General features: G+C 43.7%; 2 protein-coding genes across 9 annotated transcripts in view; one reads left to right on the forward strand and one right to left on the reverse strand.

The window, feature by feature from the left end:
• The first annotated feature begins 2,078 nt into the window (after positions 1-2,078).
• On the forward strand, positions 2,079-23,036 carry CDCA7L (cell division cycle associated 7 like). 5 transcript variants are annotated; one of them, XM_083822443.1, is made up of 9 exons: positions 2,079-2,229; positions 11,912-12,052; positions 12,489-12,848; positions 14,365-14,439; positions 14,875-15,060; positions 15,595-15,729; positions 16,575-16,724; positions 17,529-17,665; positions 18,318-23,036. In XM_083822443.1, exons 1-9 carry the CDS (start codon positions 2,131-2,133, stop codon positions 18,346-18,348), a joined length of 1,314 nt encoding a protein of 437 aa, XP_083678569.1. In that variant the 5' UTR covers positions 2,079-2,130; the 3' UTR covers positions 18,349-23,036. The 5 variants fall into 5 exon arrangements, with proteins under 5 accessions (XP_083678569.1, XP_083678570.1, XP_083678566.1 ...); XM_083822444.1 differs by lacking the exon at positions 2,079-2,229 and adding an exon at positions 4,966-4,981; XM_083822440.1 differs by lacking the exon at positions 2,079-2,229 and having other exon boundaries at positions 15,598-15,729.
• The window catches only part of DNAH11 (dynein axonemal heavy chain 11), a 139,143-nt gene continuing 130,998 nt past the window's right edge, over positions 18,987-27,131 (reverse strand). For 3 of the 4 annotated variants that reach the window (XM_083822445.1, XM_083822447.1, XM_083822448.1), the window contains 3 exons: positions 24,288-24,464; positions 24,042-24,161; positions 21,757-23,205 (listed from right to left, as the gene is read on the reverse strand). The gene's annotated coding sequence lies outside the window, so the exon portion shown is untranslated. Of the gene's footprint in view, positions 21,656-21,756; positions 23,206-24,041; positions 24,162-24,287; positions 24,465-27,131 lie in introns of those variants that run through there. The other variant, XM_083822446.1, reaches the window with a different exon arrangement.

Raw genomic sequence — 27,131 nt, forward strand, 5'->3', positions numbered from 1 at the left:
TGCTGCTAGACAGAAACTTGTGTGTGGAACATGCCCCCAGACCTTATCCTGACATCCCCTGGTTTACACATAGCCATTGAGTCTTCTTCTATCTTCTCAAATCCCAGGGAGAGAACAGTTAAGACATGCATTTCATGGCACTGCAGACACTGAAGGTACTTCCCTGCTGACCCTGAGAGGGCTCTTTACCTATCAGCCGCCTGCGGACGCCATCTTGGTGAGATGGTTGAGGAGCAGCTGGCTTCAGCCCCAGCAGAGGAGGTGTGTGTGCCTGCAATACTGTCAAGATGAACTACACTCCTCAGGGTCACCACGGGAGAAACGTTCAGATGCAAGAATGGGAAAAGTGAGGGGGACATTCAAAAGCGTGCCCTAAATACAAGAGCAAAGTTAGTTACAGCCACACTGGAAATTGCACCATCAGAAATTGCAGGATAAAGATAAAGGATTTGGGGGTGCTGACTGATGCTCCCCTGAACGTGAGCTGGCAGTGTGCCCAGGTGAAAAAGAAAGCCAATGGCACCCTGGTTTGTGTCAGGAATAGCGTAGCCAGGAGGACCAGGGAGGTGATCGTCCCCTGTACTCAGCTCTCGTGAGGCCGCACCTTGAGTACTGTGTTCAGCTTTGGGCCCTCAGTACAAGGACATTGAGGCCCTGGAGCACGTCCAGGGAAGGGCTATGAAAGGGTGAAGGGCCTGGAACACAAGTCCTGTGAGGAGCAGCTGAGGGAACTGGGGTTGTTTAGTCTGGGGAAGAGGCTCAGGGGAGACCTTATTGCTCTCTACAACTACCTGAAAGGAAGCTGTGGGGAGCTGGGGGTCGGCCTCTTCTCACAGGTAACTAGTTATAGGACTAGAGGGAATGGCCTCAAGTTGTGCTAGGGAAGGTTTTGGTTGGAAATTAGGAGACATTTCTTCTCAGAAAGAGCAGTCAGGCACTGGAACGGGTTGCCCAGGGAGGTGGTGGTGTCACCATCCCTGGGGGTGTTCAAGGAAAGGTTGGACCTGGCTCTTAGGGACACGGTTTAGTGGGTAACATTGGTGGTAGGGGGATGGTTAGACCAGATGATCTTGGAGGTCTTTTCCAACCTTAATGATTCTATGATCTATGATCTCAGCAGGCTTCCTCTGGGCCTGTTTCACACTGCCTTGAGCACCCCAAGACTCACAGCATCCATGGGACAGCGTGAAGGGGTGCACTGACCTCCACCCCACTGCCCAGGGCATGCAGCTGGGACCAGCAAAGGGCTGTTTCTCTTACTGAATTACTGGGCAACCATCGGATAAAGTGCCTAACCTAGTAGCAACCCTTTGGATTAATACACGTATACGTGAAGTACTCCAAGTTTCTATAAAAACCGAACCGCTTAGCTGAGGAGCAGAGAAGGTTATTCAAAGAGAAGTAGTTTCCACGTCTTTGTGTTCATTTTTCTTCCTGCTAGATGAATACCAGAAGAATACAGTAAAATGGGAAAATGCTTGGAGAAAAGATGTTTTAAAAATTAGCATATTCCCATTTCATTTTTAATAATTTGATTTCCATCCCACCATTTGTGGCATTATTGAATCTGAACTCTTGACTTGCTGCTGAAGAACAGCGCTGCCTCACATTGGTTTCATCTTCACATTTCACTGGCATGATAACTGTAAGTTAAAGGACTTGGGAGGCTTGGGAACGCTCAACATTTGGAAGTGACATCTCCTTTTATAGCGCTTTCCAAAGGCTAACACCTCACGCGTGTAGCACAGAAATAAACATTTTAAATTAAGGGAGGACCCGAGCCAGGCAAGACCGCAGCTTTGGCCTCACGGGGTGCGTACGAGCCAAAGGAAGGGGCTGAGGGGCTGCGCCCCGAGCCCATCCCTCCCCGCACCACGGGAGCCCCCTGTGGCGCTGCGGACTGCCCCGGACCCCGCTCCCCGCCGCCTCCCCGGTCCCTCCCCGCAGCCCCTCAGCGGCCGCCCCTCAGCGCCGGGCCCACCCCCGCCTTTCCCGCCGCCGCCGGCCGGCTCCTCCCCGCCGCCGCCTCGCCCGCCTCCCGCTGCCCGCGCAGCCGGCGGCGGCGGCGCCCCCCGCGCTCCTCCCTTCCCTCTCCTTCCCTCCCTCCTTCCTCCGGCGGCTCCCGGCGCGATGGGGCGGCGGCGGCGGCGGCGGCGGGGGCCGGCCGGCCGGGGGGCGGCGGCGGCGGCGGCGGGCCCGGTGAGGCTGGCGGCGGCGGGCCGCGGCAAGGTGAGGCGGCCTTTGTCCGCCGGGGCGGCCGCGAGGGGCCCGGGGCGCCACGACCCGCCCGGGCCCTCCACGTGGCGCGGCCCCGGCCCCGGTGCAAGGGGAGCTCGGGCGCCGCGGTGCTGTGGGGTTGCCCAAAAACCCGCGCTGCGGGCCGGGGAGGGGCTTCCTGGGGGCTGGGAGCGGGAGTTTCAGGAATAATGGGTGTTGGGTTGGTGGTGCCCTCGCGTGTTGTCCGCGGGGGGTGGTGTCGTGGTGCCGCAGGGCTGCATCGCGGGGTGCGGGCGGGAGGTTGGGGGGGCCCCCAGCGTGCCCCCAAGTGGGGTTTGGCCTCAGCGTGGATGCGCCAGGCTGCTTGTATGGCCCGGGTCTTGGGAGGCAACAAGCATCAGGGCTCTCCGAGGCGGTGGGAGGCAGGCAGGATAACCAGAATTAATTATCAGCACGCTAATCGGCTTTTGCTGATACAGCAGGTAAGGGGGCTGCGTGGCTGGCTGCGCAGCAGAAGGATACGGGAGTGTTGTGGAGATGCCTGTCGGTACCTCTGTGGTACCTCTGACCTCCCAGGGACTCGGTGACCCTCCCAGCTGTGCACAGCCCCACGTTCTCCAGGGCAGAGCGGGTGCAACAGCATCGCATGCCAGTCTGGGGAGCTCTTAGGGAGCCCTGATCGATGGCACACTGGATGCATCTGGCACTTCTCACCTCCGATCCTATAGCGATCCTTCCTGCTATACCTAAAAGCTGTTGCATCACGCTTCCTTAAGGCCCAGCAAAGGGAAGAGAGGTGCAATCTGTTGTCAGTGCTCTCACGTTTCTTGTGGGGGCTTGTTTTGGGCTGTGGTCTTCTGCTGGCTCTCGCTGTTCCTTGCAGCTCACTGGTAAGCAAGCGGTGGGTGTCACTCGGGCTTGAGCCAGAAGGACTTGGCAGCCAAGGCTTCCTTGTCTCTCTGAAGCGATGTGGCATCTGCTGACTAGTAAATTAGTAAGTAAATTTGTAAGTAAACACATGTCCCTGTTGCAAAGAACTGCCAAGTCAGTAGTACAGAATTGGTTTGAATCGCGAGACCTGTGGCTGGATCTGGTCCCTGTCCCAGGGGAAAGGTTGAAAGGTTCTGGCACCACCGCTTCAGTTCTTGGGGTTTGTTTAAGGGGCACTGATGGACTAAGCCTTGGCACCCAAAGGGCCTGGGCACTGGCTGCCTGGACACAAAGAGGGGATGCATTGCATGCCTGAATTCCCATGAAGCGGCATGGTTTTACAGACTCTCTTGAACCACTGTGCCTGCTTCTGCATGTGCTGTCAAAATGTGGGTGGTGGCCAAGTCTTTGTGGCAGTGGCATCATACAAAAGTGCTTTGCTTGGAACACCAGGACCTGGAAAACAATTAGACACCACAGATAAAAAGGAATGATCTTGAATTATGCAAAATTAATTTAGAAATAATTGTTGCTGTGGTTTGGTTCGGCAAGTTTCTCCCTTTCTCTGAACACGTGCTTGCCTTTCATCATGCTACCTTGTGCCAGGTATACGTCATTGTCCAGGTTCCAGGCTTTTGTGCCCTGATGCTTTTGAGAAATTGCTGTGATCGTCTGGTATCATCTTTGTCTTCCGATATTTCGTTGGGGTGAGGGTTGTTCCTCTCTCTGTCTCAGGCTGGTCAGATGGTGGTCACAGTCCTTTTGACCATGTGTGTAGTTGGGTGATCCTTCTGCACAGCAATACGTGACCTGGCTTCCCTCCGCCTTCCGTTTCTTTGTCATGTTTGTAGGATGTTTAAAATTAAGCATTCATACAATGCTGTTCACCATTATGGTTCCAGTGGAAAGACTGGGATCTTGACTTGTGAATAGTTCTGGGGTTTTGGTTTGGCACCTATCAGCGTTCTGGCTGGGGCCCTCTATTCTTGCAGTGCTGGTGATAATTGTCAGCCTGGGAGCACTTCTCCGCTCAATTGTTTTTGGGGATGCGCGCCAAATGCAGCGCCTGTAGCCCTGGGTGGCGTTCCTTGGGCTCGCCTGCCTGCTGAGCCTGGAACAAGTCGAGAGGTTTTCCAGTACGAGATGGAGGTGCAGGTTTGCACAAGTTTAGGTTGTGTGAATATTCATTTGATATTAAACTGGGATTACTTCGGTTGGACTAAAATGAATAAACAAAGTTTGAACATTGCTGAAATTACCCGTCCTCTGCTTCACAGAGGATTGTCCATGCATTGTATACATTTCAATGAGGGGAAAACACCTGAAATATTTCTTTTTTTAGTGGTAGAAGCAAAAATAGTGGGTTACATCATTCCGTGCTCTCTCACCCATGACATTCTCCTGATATGTTGTTACAGAAGAAAGTGCTGGTGTGGGTCAATTGTCAACAAAACCAATATTTTAAACTGTTAAGGGGCATTTGTGCATACAGCTGACAGTGGCGTTCAAACAATGTTGAAGACTCCTACCAGAAGCCAGGGTGTGTACACAGGCAGCCCTCTTCTTGGCATAGCAGGGCACTGGCTTGCAGGAGGGGAAGTTGCTTGGCTTTGGTGTCAGTAAAGCTGAGTTTTAAATTGAGACGCCAGAATTCTTCCTGTTGATGTGGAAAGTAAAATGTCTGACCTCGGGCTCTTCTTTTTCTCCTTGCCTAACGAGACAGGTGGAATTTGTGGGGACGGCGGTGAGAGAAGTCGTGTTGTGACTGGTGGAGACCTCAGGTGCATTACTTTCTGTCAGTCATGTGCTGAGTGCCAGAGCATCGCGGAAACAGGTCTGACATCCCTCTCAGCCTTGTTTTCCCTCTCCGTCATGCTTTGCCTCTGCTGACAGGTCTGTCAGCCTGCACGGACACAAATGAGCTTAAATGCTCCCAGTTCCCAGTAATTCTCACTGCAGGCTGCCAGATTTGAGGGCAGCCTTGATTGTACTTCAGAGAGAAGAAATGACAACGGGAATATAATGAACTTTGATCTTCTGCTGAAGAAACATACTTAGGTGTGGTTATTCTGGAAGTTGTTGGATTGTGTGCTGTTTGTAGAAGGGAGTGTTTTCTTCTGCTTTTGAAAAGTGCCTTCTGGGTGTTATAACCAAGTAACTGTAACTTTATTTGCAAAAATAACTGAACTTGATAGGCATACGATTTCTTACCGGGAATGATATTTAGACTTTCTCTGCAGCTGTGAATTATTTCCAGTTTTCACTAGACTTTCAGTGCTTTTTGTAGCTGTTATCTTCAAAAGACAACATTTCTCAAATTGCAACATTACAGCAGACTTGCATTTTCTCTGAACCCGTGGGTTTTCTCATGTTGAAATATTTTCCCTGTGCAAGCTTGAAATGTTCATCACCTCTCTGCCTTTCTGTCACATTTTTTAGAGGCTTAGCAGCAAAAAGACCCTGTCTTGAAGTGCCTGCATCTTTCAAGTGCTTAGAACAGATTAATATTTTAACATCTCTCTTCAAGCATGTGTGTATTTTATTCCTTGGTGTATGCTACTTTGTTGACAGAGTTGCAATGATGGGCTCGGTTGCTGATTATAAATCAGTTTCTGAATGTGCTTTAATTGAAAATTAACAATGAAAAAGCCTGGGGCTTCCAGGACTGCACTGTGAGTAATGGAGGATCCATTGTGGCAGAGGTTTCCAGTGCAAGTCGCTATTTGAGATCTGGCTGCTGATGGCAGTGGGCTGATGTTGGGAATGACCTCGATTTGTGATTTCAGATGCAAGATATTGTTAATGAGCTTGGTCATGAGGAAGATGCAGAGGTGTGTGTGATGAGTTGGTGTGTGTGCCTTGCTGGTGTGGGTGAGCAAACCCGCAGTCTAGAGTTTCAGGATCAGCAAAGTCCTGTTTAGAAGATCAGAGGCACAGCTTTTTTACAGCAAATAAGAACTGTCTAAAGCCTTCACCCCTGTATAAGTGCAGAATAGTTCAGTAACTCACATCCTGTTACCTTCTGAGAGCTGTTTGAAATAAGACTTGTGTTAATCACGTTTCTGATGTTGCAGACAGACATGGTGCTGTAGGAATACAAGTCTTAATTAGTCTTATGTAAATTAGCAGTTGGCACCTTCAAGAGTTCTGCTTTAAAACTACCAATATTTGTAGAGATAGCTGAGATTTTGGTCAAGCACTCTAATTCGGTATCACCCTTTTGTCCATATTCTAAGCCCTCATTTTCCTATGTTTATTTAAAAAAAATGAATAAAAACTTGCTATTTCTTTGGTTTTTAGATACTATAAGGTCAAACTGGAAGACTAACTGCACAGCTAAGCATTGTATCTGTTCTTCACGGTAGTCAGTAAATCATGCATAAACTGAATAAACAGGTCAAAATATTTTAAAGCGTATATTTTAAAGCAGGCAAAGAAGAAAATGACAGCTCTTGGCGCTAAGAACACAGTTTTTAATGTGGGTTGCCAGGGTACTCTTTTCAAACTCTTGCAGTATGTCCACCTTATGCGTGTTGGTGTGTGTTCCTTGCTATTAAATTGAGCCATTTCGGTGAAATGAGGGCTCGCCAATGATTTAATGGGATTCTTGTAGTCAGAGTGTGGGGATTAAGTCGCAACCTAAAACTCTCCGAAGTTCTGCAGTAAGTTACTTAAATCAGTACCTTAGTATTTGAGAATGCATAAAGATCAAAAAAGGTCTAATACTGGGAAAGCATTTTTTTTCTTTGTTCAAAATCAGTAATTACACCCCCATAATGGCTCCTCTGGTGCAGATGCAGAAGTAATAGACGAAGAAGAAGGAGTTAGTTAGGCATACAGTAATCACAGCAGTGGCTAACTCGCTGTACAATAGCGCGAGAGCTAATGCAGTGGCTCCTGGAAGCAATTTATTCATAGCAAGGAGGCTCACAGCTCCTTGTGTGTTTTGCCATTAAAATGCATAATGCTTCGTTTTTCAGGCTGCTCTGTATTGAGAGAATTCCATCACAGCAATGGGGCTGGACTCTGGCTGTTCATTTTAAGAGACGGGGATAAGGAAATATCCAAAAGCTTTCGAACACAGACAGCAGGACTTCTGCAGCAGAGCACTGTGTCGTGCCGTTACATGCCTGCAAGGGTCAGTTGCATAGAGGTGGATTCTGCTCTTGCTCAAGGAGTGGTAAATCAGTTTTGAATCAGACTACATTGGTTTTGTAAAAGCAAAGCAAGACTAAAATTAGCTGTAGCTTATTTGAGGGAGCAAAGTCTTGGTCGAGATGTTGCTTGATCTTCTAACAGAAGTGGTATCTCATCAGCAGTGTTACTTTTGGAGAATGATCTGCCTTTGGGCAGTTACCTTGGCACAAAACAATGCCTTCTGCCTCTCTTTCTTTCTCTCTCTCTCTCTCTCTTTTTTTTTTTTTTTTTTTTTTTTTTTTTTTTTAAGTCTCTGCTCATCCTATCCTTCCACACACCAAATCCTAAAATGGCCTAGGTGAGACCTGGCTGAAGGCTCCTTACTAGCCTGTTACATAGAGAGGCCTGCCAGAAGTGGCTGATGGAGTACCTGACAGTGGGAAATGTTCAGCTCTGGTGACATGGGTCTCCTTTGGAGCTGGGGCTGAACTTGGCGAACTCTTACGTGGTGAACTTGGTCACCTCCAAAAGTGCCACAGCCTGCCTTTGGCAGTGCCTCCTGATGGCTCGATCTGGAGCTTCTGGCAAACAAGAGATGTTCTCGATCAGTGTGGGTTTTCACTTTCTTACTGAGTATCTCAGAAAGAACCCCGGATAAGCACTGATGAAAGAGGAGTTGCATTGGTTTTATTTTTGGAATTAGCTAAGTGTTTGCTAAAATAAGTAACGGTACTGTTACCAGATGCAATGGTAAGATTTCTCTGTACTTGTTCATCATTTCGTTGTGTCTGAATGCGTGATCCTCAGTTCTGAGCCGTCATGGCTCAGTGAGATGAGGAGTAGTGATAGTGAGATGGGTTTCGCTGCAGAGAAAGCTGCCGTGATCATGCACTTGCAAGGGTGCACACACGTTTTTGTGCCTGAGAAGTGCTGTTGTGTGGAGTTAACAGCCTGCATATTGCATCCCCTCCCTGGTCCCAAGTCTGGCATCTGCGTTAAGGGATTAAAACAGTCTGCACCAAATATCCTGGAGTTTAGCTAAATGAGACGCAGTTCTGCTAAGCGTGACGTGTTTTATAATACATACTTGCGCTTGAATAGGAGCATAAAAATAAAAGTTGTGCTGTTGCCAGTTTGTTTTCCTGTGAAGTTGGTGTCTCTGACTTGTGTCTTCTGTCTTGTTTTGAATCGGAGACAGATACCCAAAAAAGTGGCTGACATTTTTAACGCCTCAGGCGACAAGGAAGATTTTCTGGGGTTCCAAGAGGATGCTTCCAGACAGAGGTTGTTGTCAGAGGACAGCTATGGTAGTTTTGATACCCAAGAGTCAGGAATAATTCCAGGAAGGGATTGCCATAGCCTGGCTGTGCTCTCCTGGTGCAGTTGTACTATGAGCCTGCGTCCAGGCTGCACAAGCCATAAATTCACAGCAAAACCAGGAATCTGCAGTCCTCATATTAAAAAATACATTTATACAAACTGTCTGTTCTTTCTTGTATCGATGATTGCTTTTTAAAACTGTTTCATAATATGAAAAGGAAAATGGGTTTCAGTGGAAGGGAAGCCTAGGTGGAATAGGTAGGTGTCACAAATAGGAGAGAGAAAATGGCCATCCTGGGGTAGCGTGCACTGGATAAATAGGACAGCGGAAAGGCATGAAAATAGATGGGTTTTGTGAGTATCCCAGCAAACTTCAAAGTATTTCTTTCAGAAATTAATATCCCTCTGTTGCTGTTTCTTCACTGAAATTGCTGTTTTAGCGGTGGTGGCCCCAGAGGCCGTCTCTGTGAGATTTGCTGGTTCTCTGGTGTCTTAGTGGTGAGATAGCGTGGATTATCATAAAAAAATGATATTTTGCAATCTTTTTCATTTGTTAACTGGAAGTATCAGCTGAATCCCCAAGCAAGGAGAACTGGTGTGCTGTGTTGGCTGCCAGGAAGTTCTGTTTTCAGCCTTTTAGGAGCTTATAATTACATACTTAATGTGGTCCAGTGTGCTAAAAGATACCTTTGTTGGCTACGTCATAGCCAAGGTCCTTCCATTGCCGTAATAACAAAACTGAGAATGTCTGTGTTATGTTTTTAGCCCATCAGGTTAAAAGTTGCTGAAGTCAATGGCTAGCATTAGCAAAGGGAACAAGCAGAACGAGGCTTGTTCAAGGACGTACTGCTTCTGAGCCTTCAGAAGGGAACGCTGTCAGGAGAGGTTTGTACAAAGCGTGGAAGTGGATTCGGAGTAGAGCTGCAGCCTGTGCTATAGGGATAGACGGTGACTAAACCCAAGTGAAATATACCGGGCTCTAAGTCACTTTGCGACCTTGTTGCTCAGTGGCAGTGCCAGGGAACTGGGGACAACCCGGAGGTGGCTTGCTCGTGTGCAAGAGCCTTGTGCGGCAGCCTGCGCTTCTGCTGCCTGCTTGGTGACTGCAGGCGCCTTGCATTGCTTCTCTCTGCCTTGGTTTCCTAACATGTAAAAAGGAGATTATGGTAATGATCTGAGCCGTGAAGCGTTTTAAAATCCTCTGATGGAAAATGTTGTGCAGGAACTAGGTACTATTAACGTGTGTTGCTGCGAATCCTATAATATTCCTTGCCCCAAGTGAGACTTGTTTAGGATTTACGGCTGGCGGTGTAGCCTCTCTCACCATTTCTTTTTGCCTTGGGCTAATGATTATTTTAAATCACTGAGAGCTTAATTCCTTTGCTACTAAATGTTACTCTTAAAAAAAAATCTTCTTTTTTTTTTCCCCCCCCCTGGGTTCCATCCATTTATGATGCCAGACAGCACTGTTTCTGTGAAGGACCACGGGTACTTTATCTGCAAGAAACAATAAGGTTTTGGTGTAAAGAGCAAAATGATGAGAAGTTCAGAAAAAGCGGTGATGGTTAGGAGGAGGCGAGGCAGCTACCTTGCAGGGGTGATGAGTGGGATGTTCGTGTGTTGGGTGTTCCCTTGGGCGTCGATGCACAAATACATTCATAAGTATTGACCTGTGTGTGTCTGTTTTTTCTCCTCCAGGCTTTTTGCAGTCCTACTGCAGAAATCTCTGTGCTTTGCTGAGTTTCAGCAGTTTCTGCTATAGGTATCCCTGATGCTTATTTCACCATGCATAGGCCATTATTCATAGGTGTAACACAGCTTAGCTCTAGGTGTGCTATTTTCAGTCACTTTAGCGAACAAACAGGTTAAGATTTTCCCCACCCCCCACCCCTTAACCTTCATTGTGGAATTTCAGGAAAACAGAACACATACAAACTTCAGTTTCCCTCCGAGAAATGCAATTTAACTTTAAAGTAACTTCCCTATTGTGTTTGTTCCTTTCTCAAGCAGCTGCACTGCAGCTATCAACAAAGGAATAAAGTAATTTTGCTCAGAGAAAACTCATTCCAATTACCCCTAATAATTTCTAGATGTTTAAGCGTAAAGAAACAACACATGCAGTAGCTCCCCCTCCCATTCTCCTGTAAGTTTTTCCACTCAATGTATTGTATCTGTTTTTCGCCAGATATTATCTTAATGTAAAGAAGTGTGTAATTAAAGTTGGGGAAGGGAGGGAATTGAAAGGAAGAATAAAGATATTTAGCAATTGAATCATATGAAAGGTCATTTTTGTATCTTGCGTGGGAGGAAGAAATAGCAGAGGAAAATTGGGGAAACAAACTGAAGTGAATGTTGCAGGCTCTCAAAAAGCAGGTGTGGTGTGAACATGCCTACTATGAACACTTCTTTCAGGGGACTTACAGGGACGAGTTGTCAGATGGCCTTCTGCTGATATTGATTAGAAGTGTGGAAATATGTTGCCGATTTAGTAAATGTGTTCAGAGATGTCAAAACCAAACACTGGATTTATCCCTTATTTGGCATGTGTGTGTATATCGTGGGAAGTGTTCTAGTAAGACTTAATTTTTTTCATGGACTGACGTTTCACTTCCTAGTCTGTAGACAGAAGTTTGGGATCTGTCTAGGCTGGAACATGTCTGAATGATAAAATAGAAAGTTGAGAAGTGGGAAGGTGGAGGGATAGTAGTGAGACTGTTGAAGGCTTTTTGCTTTTGTGTTGGTATCTGCTGCTTCAGTAATGATGTTAGTAGTGTGAGAAGGAGCAGCAAACTCTCCAGCAGCAAACCCAAAGGAGATTTTATTTCTACTGTTAAGTGAAAAGGGAGGGTTCTTTCTTACTATGTTTGTGTCTTGTTGTAGTTTTCTTTTTTTTGTCTTTAAGGCCTGCTGCTTTTTTTTTTTTTAAATCCAGAAGAAACAAGCACAACAACCTGGCAATTCAAAAATAAGAGAAAAGAATAATTTATTTTTATTGAGTAGTAGTGAAGAGGAGGAGGAGGAGGAAGTGAAGAAGAAAGTTTCTACCATGAGATGCAGCTCAATTTGTCCTGTGCTCAAAATGAAGGAAAAAAAATCCTAAAAAGTTAAAATAACTCAGTGCTGAAACTCTGAATGTTGTCTTCTGCTTTTTTTTTTTTCTTATTTTGATGAGTGTTGTCTGCAAAGTGTTCTCACAGTATATGCAATCTAGCTGGTACCTCCTTAAGCCTTAGAACCTGTTGATTTTGACTGGGTGACTACTTTGTGTATGACTGTTTCTCATACCTGCTGGCTGGTATTTTTACAGGGTGTTCAATATCAGCCCAGATACCTTACAGAAGAACTGCAGAAGATTTTCACTGAAGACACTGACTCTGAAACTGAAGCGTTTGAAGGCTTTGCTTCAAGTGAAGTGGATGTGAAGAAAAAAGGAGTTTTGGTAAAGGCAGTATGTACATATTATTATTTTTTTTCTGTTTCTTCCATGTAAACTTCATGTTCCAGTAAGCATGTTTCTGATAGACTGTGATGTTCATTATTCATACCGAAGAAAAATATATATTACATTGAAAAAGTAAAAAGACCTTTATTTAATGCAATATAACATCAGAAATGAGAACTTCTCCCCCTGCTTGCAGACTGACTGTGATAGGCAATGCTGTTCCTCTGAAGACAGCCTTGTTGGTATACCAAACAACATTGACGTGAAGATTTTGTGTTGGGAGAGCTTGCATACTAGTAGCTCTTTAAAATCTGTTGATTTAGGTGAATTTATAACAGCGTTTTAGGTGGAGAGGCTGCTGCTTAAAATTAGTGATTAAAAAATGCCCTTTTGTGCGTCACAGCAGCAAAATGTAACATAGATTCATTCTTGCTTCCTGTAGGAGATGGAGTCAGATGTGAGCGATGAAGAACGTGATAATTTATTGGGTACTGAGGAAGAAGAGGAGGAAGAGTCAAAGAAGAAAGTTTCCCCCAAGAGAAGAAGCTTTGGTCTTCGTGTTGCTTTTCAGTTTCCAACCAGAAAGTCTTCTGAGAAAAAAGTGCCTGAACAGGATTTTTCTAAGTTACCTATAAAGGACAGTAAATCCCCCACTGCTCTTTCAAAAGAAAGAAATTGCAAGCGATGGGACAAACTAGACGGCTCTGCTTCAGAATCTGAAGAAGACATTAAAGAAACACAGGAAGAAAGTTCCAGTGCTCTGCTTAAAAGAGCTATGAATATTAAAGAAAATAAAGCCATGGTAAGACTTGTGAACAGTTCTTTGTTCTCAGACATCGGCAACTGAGCACTTGAATTTGGCACACTTGAATTTTAGGGTCCTTTCTGGTGATGTGTGGGGACTCTGGGAAAATCTCATGGTGGTTTGAGGTAGATTTTTTTTTTTTTTTTTAAATCAGGGAGCACTCTGGAGAACCATCAGCACTCAGACATTTCCTGCTAGAATAGTCTCAAGTAAGACTATAGTCAACTCAAGTTTAAAAGCAATGTCGAACCAAACATTTTGTATGTGGATGTGAACACAGTTAGATATCCAGGTCACAGCCATATTCAGAACCTGTCAGAAAACCAGCTGGTCCTTTCAGGTGGTTCGGTGTTGTTTGTGCAATAGAGTTTCTACTTTCCATTTGTGTCTGAGAGATCTTCTGCAGTTACTGATTGGAAAGCCAACCCAAAACCACTGAGGATTATGAACGTTTCAGTTGTGTGGGATGTGATGCTTATAGTTATACTTTGCTATATAACTACTGAAAGTGTGTGTTTATGTGCATGCAGATAAGGGAGAAGTGAGACTCTGATCACTCCTGAACATTTTTTTGTTTTGTTGTCTAAAATTCTACTAGGCCTCTTAATTATTACAATATTGTGCAAATCTGTATTCATTTTGTGTCCTCTGTGACTCCTTCAGTGTTACTGTACTCCAGGCTATGTTGCAGCCTCCAGGCAGTCTTCTGTACACCTCTTGGGTGTGTGGGCCTGCAGCTCCCAACTAAAACTTTGATTTAATTTGTATCTGTTTCTAATCTTACCTTCTTTCTTCACTGCTGTTGTGTTCTTGCTGCTGTTCCTTCTTACCTCCCAGCCTTCCTTCTCGTTTCAATTCAACCACTGTAAAATTCAGTAGTGTCCTAGCTGAGGACACTCATAATAAACACCACAGTGAAGCATTTATTGAGAAGTGCTGCTAATCTCGTGATTGCTCTGGCTGTGTCAGAGACAACTAGTAGCATGGCTAAACCAGGAGCTAGTGGCTAGTAGCCTGGCTAACCCTTTCTGTTGCTGGCTTTTTGGTAAGTAGCCTCATTCTGGCCTTCCAGAACAAGGCCGAATTGTTTTGGACCTGTCAGCCACCACTTCTGTTGAAGTGCACATCTGGGACATCTCCCACATGATGCAGCAAGCTCTTCCTGCTGAAGTACTTCTGATACTGCACACACCATGGTTAGGGAAAGGACTAGAGGGCCTAGTTGCTTTATAGCTTTGCAAATGAATGTGCACGCCTGTTGCTGGGTGTGTATACGCAAAGTGATTGGTATTTAACGTTACTGTCTGGAGCTGTGAATTTAGTTTTGTATGCAAAATTTTTTTCACTTGGGGATAAATGAGCTCCACCTACATTCACTGCACAAAACCTTACTGTAGGCACTTCAACTTACTGTGTTCAGATGTAATTCAGAGTGTATACAAAAAGAGGGGATGATGTGTCAAATATGTGCAAGTTCACAGTGACTTCAATTTGGTATCACTGTTGCTTTCAGCTTGCCCAGTTATTAGCAGAACTGAATTCTGTACCTGACCTGTTCCCAGTGAAGACACCTGCCTCGACTCCTTCGGTAAGTCTTCGTGCACTGGCTAGAGATGAAAGACATTTGTGCTAGACTTGTGATTAATGCGTTTCTTCATGAAACGCTTTCACCACGGTGTAGCAATACTTTGTCTGTATTTGCTGTTGGTCGGTATGCAAGTGCCGAAGGTTATGTGAAGAAATGGACTTTGAAAAGATAATGTGTGAACAAATAAAAAGACCAAGACAAGGTTCTATTTTGTCATTTTTTGCCCTGTAAGTTCTTTTGGGATGCTAGACAAATGCCTGTGTATGTGCTGATTAGGAAGAGTAGTTGCTGTCCTTTTTGTTTAGATCCTTTACATGCTTAGATCCTTAGGTATGTTCAGATTGTGGGAAAATCCGAACCTTTAGCGCTGAAGAATAGCGAGAACTAGCTTCTATCTTAATATGCCATCTATAGATTTTTTTTTTCTTTTTCTAGAAACAGAGGAAAATCCCAAGGAGGGCGTTTTCCGAAGGCCAGATAACACGTCGCATGAACCCAACCAGAAATGCTCGTCCACCAGAGAAATTTGCCTTGGAAAAATTTACTGTGTCGGCCATCAGATTTGCAGAACAGTTCCATAGTTACAAACAACAAAACCTCTTAAAGAAAAGACTGAGCATGGTATTTGGCAGACTTTGATATTTCTGCTAGTCAGGGATTAGGAAACATTCATATAGATTATTGGCCAGCACTTAGAGCAGACATCATATCCTACAGCAAGTTAGTTGATGAGAACCTTTCGTTTGGAATTAGCAAGAGGAAGTTGCCTTCAGGCCTTCCTGCCCCGTCTTTCATCCATTAGTGGGGCTCTGCTTGTGACTTGTCTTGTCCAAGCATAACAAGGCAGTTTACTTATTCTAGTGTTTATTGTCTGAAAATAGTGGGAGTAGAAATAACAAGGATAAAATGATGGGAAAGAAGAACATAGAATAAATAGTATATGGAGTAGAGAGAGGATTAGGGAGGAGAGGGAGAGAAGAGAGTTGGGGGGGTGGGTTGGATGGAAACCCAGCTCTATTCCCTGTTCTTCCAGTGGTCCACGAACATGTAGTCTACCCCCTTTAGGCTGCATATGCATTATAAATGAAAGAATTTGTCACCAAGTGTGGTGACAGAGTCTTCATGCCACAGAGGTGTTGAGATGAGTTTGTTTAGCAGGGGAATTGTGGCGTGCGCAAACGGAGGAGATCATCAAAGTATTCATCTTACCGTCCAGTAGAGGATATTACTGATGAGGACTTGGACAACATTGCAATCACTGTTAAAGACAAAATCTATGACAAAGTTCTAGTAAGTAGCTGCTGTTTTCTTTATGGGATCTATTGTCTTCTAATAGTTCATCTGGCGCTTGCTAAAAGGTGTGCTTTCCGGAAGTTTTGGAGAGGGCAGCTACAAGCACAGCTTGAAAGCTTTGCCAGACTTCTGTGGGCTTGCCCATGCTGGTTAATACACCTCAACAATTTTTGCCTCTGGAAAGTGCTTCCTTGCCGTAGGATTAAGTGGAAGTTGTTACAGCTATGACTCATCAGTGATAAGAGTTGAAATCCCACTTATCTTTTATTCTTGCTTAATTTATTTTTTGCTGTTGTGGTGGCCGTACACTTAAATGTTAGTGATCTCTATCTACTCTTTATACCCCCTAGAAACTACGTTTCTGCAGGGGTTGGCTAGTTTTCAAAGCACTTGTTGGAGCTCCTCTTCCATTCTTTCACCTTATTTTGCTATTATTAATGGTCATCAAGAGCTAGATGATCATCTTACTATGTTTTATGCATCACTGTATTTGCAGAGCTGAGTCACAAGGTCATTATCTGCGTATACCATAAGCATACATAAGCTTTTTGCCAGATTGGGGAAGGAGGAGTGATCAGAACTGCAGCAATAAGGTTCAGATAGTCTGAGACTCCAAAGCAAGTGAGGACAGGCACTGTCACTGTAAAATCTGTATTGTTTTATGAAATACTATATAATTGATTATAATGACAGAACTTACAGTTCTTACTAAGATTCTCATTGCTGGACTTGACTTTGGTTTGAAGTCTGTGCTTTGCTCATAGCAGACGTATCAGGAAAGTTTGGCAACAGGCATTTAAGGTCCTTCAAGCATACTTATGTCTCCTCTCCAACTTCTTTAGGGTAGTACTTGCCACCAGTGTCGTCAAAAGACAATTGATACAAAGACCATCTGCCGCAGCCAGGGCTGTGGAGGTGTAAGGGGGCAGTTTTGTGGACCGTGTCTTCGAAATAGATATGGGGAAGATGTGAAATCAGCACTGCTTGATCCAGTAAGTATCATTTCTTGGATTTGGAAAGAAAATATTATGAATACGGATTTGCTAGTTGTGATGAGTGTATGCTTATGGTAACATGGTGTTTGAAGCTTTTTGGCATAAGAAGGTCTGTAGTACCATCATGACTGACATGGATCTTGTTGGAATGCAACTTTTCTCCCCCCAAGGTGCTGAACAAGGAGCACGCGCAGTGTGTTCTCATACGGTCTTTCCCTCACATCTGCTTTAGAGACAGTCTTACGATCCATTCTGAAAGACTAAGAGCTAAGGTCTCCAGTGTGCTGGCACAGATGCGCTGTAATGCAGACTGTTAGCACCTGAACCTCCGTGTTTGGTTGTTGAGCAGCTGCGAGATGCCTGACTTCGTGTATGTTCTGGTTAGTTTGGTCTCAAGAATCATGCTATGCAGCAGGCAGATCTAATGGAACTTTTAACAGTGGGTACCCATCTCTTTCTGGGAAGCTCACTATGGTCAGCCTAGCACAGGATGATTATCATTAGGCAGTATTACAGCTGCTTTTAGTCTATTTTGAATTAATATTGAGAAATTCATCCAGGGACTCCGAGTCTTAAGAGTAAAATGTATTCAAGCAAAGAGGGTAGTACTTGATCGTATCTTTAATTCTGCAGAATTTGGAAACTGTAACAAGTGCAGTTGGCTTCTGATTCAGACTTCTAAAATCTCACCCTGAATAATTATGTGATAAGGAAGCCATACTCTTGTCTGGTAGAGCAATGCAAAGGAGAATATAACCTTACTTTTCGCTTGCCTTTAACTCCCCCCACTCCTCCTTGCAGGACTGGATCTGCCCTCCTTGTCGTGGGGTGTGTAACTGCAGTTACTGCCGCAGGCGCGACGGTCGCTGTGCCACAGGGATGCTCATCCACCTGGCAAAGTTCTATGGCTACAACAATGTGAAAGAATACCTGGAAAGGTGAGGGTTGTGCCCAGTGGGCATCCTGTGAGCTCAGGTATTACTCCAAGACTGCTGCCTAGGCTTGAGCTGAGCTCTTTTGAAACGTGTCTTCATTACAGACATAGTTGGTTACAAGTGTTTCTGACTCTGTCACTCCAAAATAGCTTTACATGTCCTTATTACTATCTGACCTTACACTTAGCTTGAGGATTAGTCTCTGGGAGAACAAGTAACTGTACAGAGTATTTCTTTATTTTGGAGTCTTACTGGAAACTTAATCGTGGGTGGTTTTGCTTTAATAACAATTATTTACTTTCTAGGCTTTAAACCAAGATGAAAGTCATATTAGTTCCTTTTTTAAAATGTTGAAGCCCTTTAACACTTGACTTCTGTGGCCTGGGGCAGATCCTGTACCTTTACAAAAAAAGTCTCTTCAGATTTCTCCTAGGCTGAAATCAGCGTTGTTGGAGTGGGTCATATCCCTGTGCAAACAACTAACTTGCTATAGAAATTGAAATGCTTTTCCCTATTTTGAAATCAGTATAGGCTGCTTCTAGTATATAGCAATGTTGTTGCGGAAATTGTCATTTTCAAAAGTGGAAAATGCCTGTTCATGGGGAATCTGAGTTTCCTAAAAACTACTAACACTGTTTTCTCATATGTATTCTAGTTTACAAAAACAACTGGCGGATGGCAATTGAGAACACTGAACTCAAGCTGTGCCTGCAAAATATCTTCACAAGTTTTTACTTCAAAAGGTTGTTACTATGTTTTATATAAGATAGAATTTTAGAGTATAGTATATACATTTCTATGTGTGGAACTTTTTGATTAATGTGGTCTTATGCAAAAGATCTCTCAGGAAAATGTTTGGTAGAGAAATCTACGTGCACAGACCTATACGTTAAGTGGAATGGCACTCTTGAACCTTGGAGTGGTTAATTTCTAATAGGGCTACTGCACAACTACATGATGGAAAACTTCGGTGATTTGAGCAATATTTTTATTTATGTAATTGTGTGAATTTGCAAAAAGGGTGTTTAACAACTACTTATAAAGCCTACCTTGTTTAAAAAACAAAAACAAAACAACACAACACCCCAAAACTCCTTCTGTTCCAATTTGACCACAAAGACTCGATTTTCCAATTCTTGCTTTCTGAACCTATTCTTCCACTTGTAATATTTAGAACTTATTTCTGCAAAGAGAAGGGTACTTTTCATCTAATTGCCATTATATTCCAGCCAAAGCTGATGTAACCTACCAGTGGGAGGATGAATTTTTTTTTAACCCAAAGTGCAATTAACCACTGAAACATGAAAGTGGAAGTGTTTTGTAAAAAAAAATAAAAAAATAAAGAAAAATTTTAAAAAAAATCTTATGATATACCTGCTGCCTGAACCAGCACAGCAATCATAACTAGTTAATTGGTTTAAACCACAATGTTCACAATGTTTTTTTTGAAATACAATTCATAGTTAGATCTTTTTTTCATTTGTGCAACTAAGCTTTCAAACAAGTTTAAGCAATATGTTTGTATTGCAGTATGATTATGTTAAAATTTATGTAAGATACATATTTCATTTTATGTAGAGACAATAAAGAATAATCAAGAGGAACATTTTATAAGTGAAACTGCACTCAGCTGATACAATGTTTTGCATTTGCTTTCCCATAACTGGTGTAATGAAGGAATGTTTGTAGATCAATAATAATTATATAGAAAAGCATAGAAACACAACACTTGAAGGATTAGGAAATATAGCACCTAACTGTCATACTGAGGAAGGTTTTTTTGTGAGGCAAATGTGCTCTAGCTGACTGTGAAAAATGTTTTTCTCCTTTTGCTTTAACTACAAGGCAGATTGAGAAAGCAGCATGGACTAAGCAGGACTAAGCATGAAAGCTTAGTCCTAAAAAGCCAAGAGTAAAGCTACACCCGTCAGAACCTATTTAGCTGGCTTCTCTTTGCTTCTCAGTTTAAAAGTCCAAATGTTTTTGCTTTTATAAATTGGACGTTCATAAACATCCTTAGTTTCCCTTTGATCCAGGGGCATAGTTCTTACAAAAATGACTGGCATTGCTGGATTCGATTCCCTGAGCAGGATTTCAGCTACGGTCTCCAGTTGGATGTCCCACCTGGCACCTGCAGTAAACATAGGCACAGAGATTACCAGAAACATTTAAATCTAAACAGTTGCTTATTGCTAAATATTTAAAACTACACTTGAAAATACAAATTTAATGTGGAATGTTGTAACATGGCCTCTTGCTTCATCTGTTGTATGAACGTGAAGATGAATATGAGGTTTGGACTGGACTTCTGTTTTTATCTGTGCCCTTTTGTTGAAAGCAGAAACTGAAAAATGCCTACAGTTGGGACTTCGATGCACATACTGGGTCACAGGCATACACAGCCGAATGCTCAGATTTTCTCCTAGCTCTTCACTAGTATGTGGTCAAGTATTCCCAAAATTGGAGAACTACACTGAAGTGTAACTAGAATGTTTGATAGTGAGACATTAACTGTGCTTCAGCGTAATTATGACAGATCAGTGCTGTACTGCTGAAGGGCTATGCACTTTCTGAATGGTACTAGGTTTTACTGTTTGTTCTAATATAAACCTGCATAGAAAGTGTTGCTTGTAGGGGATTTTAGGAGTTTAGGTAGGAAAGATTATGTTTGCAAATACCAACACGAGCACAGAGACTGCAGCCTCACACAGTGCCTCATAGCTGGAGGCGGAATTAATAGTATTGCCCTTTGAGTAACCATGTTACCTTTTCAAATCACTAGTTGAATTACATGCTCATCATCACCACAATCCCCCACCCTGGGTTTCCCCTTGTGTTTTATCTCCTGAAGAAGCAACTCCCTTTCAGAAGAGTTGCTTTCCTTTGATTACATTCAGGCCCAGTGAAGAGTGTGAGTAATAGTTATGTTTCTCTAATTGCCTCTTGGAGTCATGCGCCTTTCTTCTAATTAGCTGTAACTTAGTTGACAGCCTTTCTACGTTAAAACTAAAACCACGTTTTGACTGCTGGCCTTACTTGTCATTCCTAAACTAGATACTTCAGTATCACGAAGAATAAAGTTCCAAAAGTGCAAGCTACAGTGTTTATCCTCTGCAAGTTGTTAAAACATGGCTCTACAGCTGAACATGGTTTCCAAAAGTTCAGGGACATCCTCAAACTATGTTCTAGCTCCTGCACTAATTGACTCCTTAGAAACCCAGGTGAAAGCGCTATGCTTGTTGTACATACGCATCACCCGTCTGGGTGTGTCATACCTCATGCTAATACAGGATTCTCAATTATTTCCTTGTTTCCTGGTATGTTTCCCCAACAACCTGTAAGTACTATAATCTGGCAAATGAAAAGGGTTAGATCAGCTTTGTTGAGTGATAACTTTGTGCCCAGGGGGAAGAAAAAAAGAGGATCTTGTGAATAGTTTAAAAAAAAAAGGCGGGGCTGTGCAGGTGGTTTGATCCGGGTTACCAACATCTGGTAAGACTAAGAGCTGCAGAAAATAGGTCACCAGTATCAGAGACTGAAGTTTAAAATCTCTGGACTTTAGGCTTCTAATCCTCAATTAGATCAGAGCTGCTGCTTTTCTACAGTGCAGACTATGTTTAGTCTCAGTTAACAGTAATTTAAGTGCATGAACTCCGGACAGTGACAAGGACACCAAGCTGGTATGAAATTTAAAGTCACAATGGACCAATGCTGACAATCCACCATCATTCCTAAACATCATCAGTGCTGTTCATAGGATCACAGCACTTGAGTCCAGCTCCTGATGAACTTACTTGAAGGGAGCTGCAGTCCCTGTAATAGCGTACTGAGATCAAGAAATTGAAATTTATTTCTTACTTTCTATGAAAAGCTGGCAAATACAGGCTTCTTCCCTGTGGCCTTAATCTTATTTGGTCTTTTTGGTAACATCTCCCGTCAAGCAGACCTTATCCAAAGTCAAGTTGTTCTTGGATGCCATGCTCTGCTAAACAGCTTTAAAAATAATAATCACAATAATTCAGTATCTGGACAATAATATTGATGCCAGAACTGTAAACATGTCCTTCTCAGGCCTGTTGTGCACAAGAATGAGAATGACTGTTTTTGTCTTTTTTTGTGTGTGTGTGTGTGTGTGCTTTTTTTTTTTTTTCCCCTTTGGCCATTAATTGAAATAAGGCAAAAAAGCAGTATGAATGCAATTATTTTGAAACAAGTTCTGCACAGTATAGAACAAACCAACCTCCCAGCTTGCTGGCAAGAGAGCAAGATTGCTTTGCGATCCACAATCAGGCTTCTCTCTAGCTGTGTCCCTGTTCAGAACAAGCCATTGTTAAAATATATTGTAGCCTTCTTATTGTCCTTACATCCCCCCATCCCTTAACAGGAAAAAGAGCTCTGAACAGAAAGTTTGGAGACAGACGGTAAGAGGAATGAAAAATACCCTGGGGTTTCTTTATGCCTGTGGCACTAAGTGAGCACTATTTGGGGACCTCAGCACAGAGCAGCAGCTGCTGTCAGCCCTCAAGCTCCTTCCCTCTTCTGCCTCCATGTACAGGGGGAGATGTTTCAGTAGCTGGGCTGCAAATGTGGCCTGGACCCCCACTGCCCATCTTCTTCAGGGAACCACGACAGCCTGGACAAAGTGTCCTGTAAGCTCCTGGACCCCTTTTGGCTAGGCTAGCAAAGGATTATCTAAGTATACATGGAATAATACGTGGCCACATGGGATTTGATATGTGCTGTTATCAGTACACTGCTGGAAATTTTTCATTCCCTACTGTAGCAACAACTGCACAAAGAGGATGTGCAGACTGCTTGGCTTTCCCTACTTAGTCTGGTAACTGTCAGTTAATACTAACAAATAAAACAGAATGGTACTATAGCATGCACACTGAAGTGGTTAAATGATTCTGGCAGGAAAACTTGCACTGAACCTTTTTAAACTATGAAATTGAGCATTTATTTCCTTAGCAGCTTTGTCTTCTCGCTTCTATGTAGGACTGAAGGATAGTTCGAATGGGTACCCCCTGCTTTTAAGAGATTATTATTCTGATAACAAAGTCTACAGGAGAAGAACTTGGACTATAGGATTTTAAAAATGGGACAACTCTCTGCTAGGGGTCCCTGATAAAAAGGAGTCTCTCTTTAAAGAGAGACTTACTAAAGAAGAAAAAAAAGCTGTTAATTTATAGCACATGATTACAACCAAGGCATTTCAGTCTTAGTTTTCCTGCCATTTTTGTCATTTCTTAACTTTTCTATTCAGCTTAAATATTTGGCTCATTTTTAATATATATTTTTTTTCATTTAAACTGCACTTAACTCTCCAAACAGCAGCACAAACACAGCTAACACCAAAGGTAAAAAAAATAAATAAATCAGTGTCTGGCAGTGAAACAACATACCTGGTTCCTTATAAACATCACTGCTTACCTGTCAGAAAGGACCGAGGATTGAACAAGCCAGAAAGCCACACCACTGCTGGCAGCACAAGGTCCTGTGTCCAGACATCATATTTTCCATACCACAGAAGATCAGTCACCCTAACAGAGAAGCAGCAAAAGCTTCTGCCTTAAACTGTTTGTACTGTGATTTTTTTTTAGACAAAATAAACTACAAACTTCCAGTGCAAGAGTCATTATTCCTTTGTCTATGGAGAAGATACATGGCTGAAGTAAGCAGAAGGTATATGCTTACATAAGCATAAGGTCACAGTTTTAGCTATTTCCCTGTTGTCTTCATGTCTGAAAGTCTGAAATCAATTGTAGAAGGTGATCAGCATGAGTAAGGTTGCTGACCATAGCATATGTGAGCGTGCTCAGTTGTGTAATGTTTGTCTCGGGGAGAAACCTGAGCATCACCATTAGTCACATTAGCACACACTCAGAAACTGCCTGAAATTGGTAACAACAGTTGATAGATTCTTAAATGCAAATTGTCTGGTACCATCTTCAGTGGTGCTCTTAAAACCTCAAGATAAGCCAGGACAAATACAAATCAGGAGCACGAGAGGGTCTGACAGACGGCATAACAGCTTAGTGCAGCACACATTGCTGAGAGATGTCAAAGGAATTTCCAAAACCAGAGTAAAAACACTGCCTGTTTTTCTCCATTCTGCCTGCAAGTAAATACTGCTGCTGGCAAGGGGAAAAGGAATTTTGCAAGATGCTGAACAACCCTACCACTACTGACAACAGGAGGTGACAAAGCCTTGCTTTAGCAAAGTGCTTAGCGCTTCTGCAAAACTCACTTCAAAGTAAAACTGATTCCATTAAGACAAGTGTTAGACAAAAATGAAACGAACAGCACTTCCCTGGAATAACTGCGTACTAGCTAGCTAAACACAGTTTGCTGTTGGCAGATAGGGCAGTGTACTTACCAGTGGGCAAGGCTGTATGCGGATGAGTGCTAGCTTAGTCCATGTGTCTGGCACAGCATCATAGAAGAGTGCAGACTGCAGCTCTTCCATGTGAGGAGAAAACAACAGCTCTCCCTTTGTCTGGAGAACAATAACAAGCATACTGGCATCATAAAGAACAGCTATTCTTTCACTTCAAAACCAAGCAACAAAAAGTCCCAAAACTCATACAAGAGCAACAATACCGTTAATAATAAAGTCACTTGCCTTGAGTCCAGCTCTTAAGAGACTTTCAGATGTCTGACGGGGGGGAGGTTCATCCTTTCACACTCCTGAAGGCAAACAAGGGTACAGGGGCTCCTGGCAGTATTGTTCTGCATGATTTCTGCTACGTTAAACTCCTCAGGAAGCACCTCCAGAATATCACCCAGCACATTTCCTAACCTTTCCAGGCCAATACAAAGAGACCCATTAGCAATCACTGCTGTGAGGAACTCTTCAACTCCTTTTTGAAAGTCTCATTTATTCTACAGGAGTGAGCAAACATCCCACTTTCCTAAGCAGATAAAAAACAGAAGTGCTCTCCCACCTTTGCTGACTCTTCAGCAACCAATTGACACTTAACCTCGATTTACCTCTAAGTTTTCAAGTAATGTTACTACCAAGTCCTGCCAATGTGTCCCTGGCCTTGGGATGACCATTGCTATAGTGATGTACCCTGAGATCATGTTGCAAGCATGATGATTTGTATTTCTGTAGTGCCTAGTAGCTTCCATCGCTTCCCACCTTCCCCCCGGTCCTTGGTATCTCAGGCATTAGGCAGAATACAGCGCAGGCACGCACACGCATGTCTCAACCCAAAAAGAGCCTCTCTCCCCTGCAGGCTTGCTCTGGAATCGAGTCAGAACACAAATGAAAAACAATTCCTAACAGCACTAATGACCAAGAACTGAAACCAAAACAGTAATGCAGCTCCATTTCAGCCCTTGGCTTTAGCAGAATTAATGATGAATGCCATAAATAATTTTCCACGCTCTGAACAGGAACCAAAAAATGCACAGTGCAAGCTCCCCTGGAAAATGTGAGACTGAAGCACGTTTTTGCTGCTTGTATCCAGAGCTGTTGCATTCGCAGCTGCAAAACCTCTGTGACCTAATGGTGAAAATAGGTGCCCAGAGGAATATGAGGGAGGAAGGCAAGGGTTGGAGAATTACAGAGCAAGAATGGCAGTCACAGCGGAACCGCATTAACTGGTGAGGATGAGGAAAACGAGGAGCTGAAGGCTGTCTCATGTCACGCCAGCTTTTGGGGTATCTGAGCATTGTGTCTCTGTGCTACATTCAGAAAGGAAGGTACAGGAGACAGCAGGGCCTGAGAACAGAGCTAGCAGAGATTGCTAACTACAATTTCTTTTCCTGCTCATCCATTTTCATTTAATCTATTAAGTGCAGTAGTAGCGCTGTTCCACGCTTAAAACCCAGTCTCTCACATGTTTCCACAGTCATTTTGGCTGCAGTAGGGTATCTGGGTATGTGAGATATCAGTACCCATACCCTTCAACACAGCATCCAACGGCTTGCAGGTATTGATGGTACTGTTCTGCTAAACTCCACATGTGTTATAAGGGAGGCACTGAGGCTGAGAAGTAATCAAACAGCCTCCTTGCTCAGATTTCTCCCCTTCAGACTACCAGAAAACTACAAATCCCAGAAAGCTTCCTCATTCTCTACCACAGCTTTCCAGGGAAGCCCGCCCCCCCCCCCCCCGCCCCAAGGCTCAGAGCAAGGGCCAAGGCTGGGACTGGTGGGAGCGTGCTCTGCCCTGGCTGCTCCTCCCAGCATGGAGGCCTGACTCGTCCTGGCCAGGCCGGGCATTGGATCATAGAATCATTAAGGTTGAAAAAGACCTCCAAGACCATCTGGTCCAACCATCCCGCTACCACCAATGTCACCCACTAAACCATGTCCCTAAGCACCACGTCCAACCTTGCCTTGAACACCCCCAGGGTCGGTGACTCCACCACCTCCTGGGGCAACCCGGTCCAGTGCCTGACTGCTCCTTCTGGGAAGAAATGTCTCCTCATTTCCAGCCTGAACCTCCCCTGGTGCAACTTGAGGCCATTCCCTCTAGTCCTATCACTAGTTACCTGTGAGAAGAGAAGTGGATGTGGCAGACAATGCAGGAGTACAGGCTGGGCTCAGCACAGGAGGGTTTGTCATGCAGCAGTGGGAACATAGCACTGGGGTGAAGGCTAGGCTCACCAGCTCAGCCACTCCTAACATATTTTTACTGAGTTACTATTGCCACGTTTGTTTTTAAAAACACACAAAAATGCAAGATAGATATATCTTTTGTTTCACACCCCATGTTAAATTCAAAGCTAAAAAGAAACAGTCTCCATAATGAGCTAAGTGTTCCTCTGATCCAAACTCCTCTGGTCCAAATTCCTCCCTAGTGCAGTCCATCACACAGGTTGGCACGTTGTCACCACTACTGTTAATATTCAACTCATCTTTGCCATTCTTTTTTCATTCTTCTTCATCTAAAAAGTTTCAGAAATATGTCTGGAGTCTATTATGGCACCTATACATTCCGCCACAGTGGAATAGGGTTATCAAACTATTTTAAGATGGTTGCTATTTGCACACTTTTATGACATTCCCATTTTCTATAGTATCGAAGGACTGATACCCCTTCCTCTTCCTTTATGAGGATGCTCTGAGTTTATTTTAAGGACTGCCCCTACTGAGGCGAGTGTTATTTTTAGTACTGAATTTCTGCATCCCCTCAGAAGATGAGCAAGGATTATTATGCCATTTTTGCAGATGAGGGCCTGAGACGCACCGGTAAAAGCCACACGGGACACCTGTGGGAGAGGCAGGACAAGAGCCTCAATCCACCTGAACCCAATACATGAGTCACAGCTTTAATTCTGCTCAGTGTGCAGCTAATTAGGGGTGTTGCACAAACACACACTGTGCTCACAACTACCCTCCAACTGATGACAGAGCAGAATAAGAGCTGTAGCAGTCATATTTGTTTTCTAGTCTCCCAGCTCTTATGCAGTAAGGACTTCACTGGATTAAAAATGTTTCTCTGAACTAGCCTAGT

Source organism: Anser anser (assembly GCF_964211835.1).
Source record: "Anser anser genome assembly, chromosome: 2".
Classification (NCBI taxonomy): domain Eukaryota; kingdom Metazoa; phylum Chordata; class Aves; order Anseriformes; family Anatidae; genus Anser; species Anser anser.

Excerpts from the sequence above, each read along its gene's own strand:
- CDCA7L (XM_083822443.1), top strand. The coding sequence starts at position 2,131 with ATGGGGCGGCGGCGGCGGCGGCGGCGGGGGCCGGCCGGCCGGGGGGCG. Across the intron at positions 14,440-14,874 it reads CACCTGCCTCGACTCCTTCG|AAACAGAGGAAAATCCCAAG; the intron begins GTAAGTCTTCGT and ends TTCTTTTTCTAG. Across the intron at positions 16,725-17,528 it reads AATCAGCACTGCTTGATCCA|GACTGGATCTGCCCTCCTTG; the intron begins GTAAGTATCATT and ends TCCTCCTTGCAG.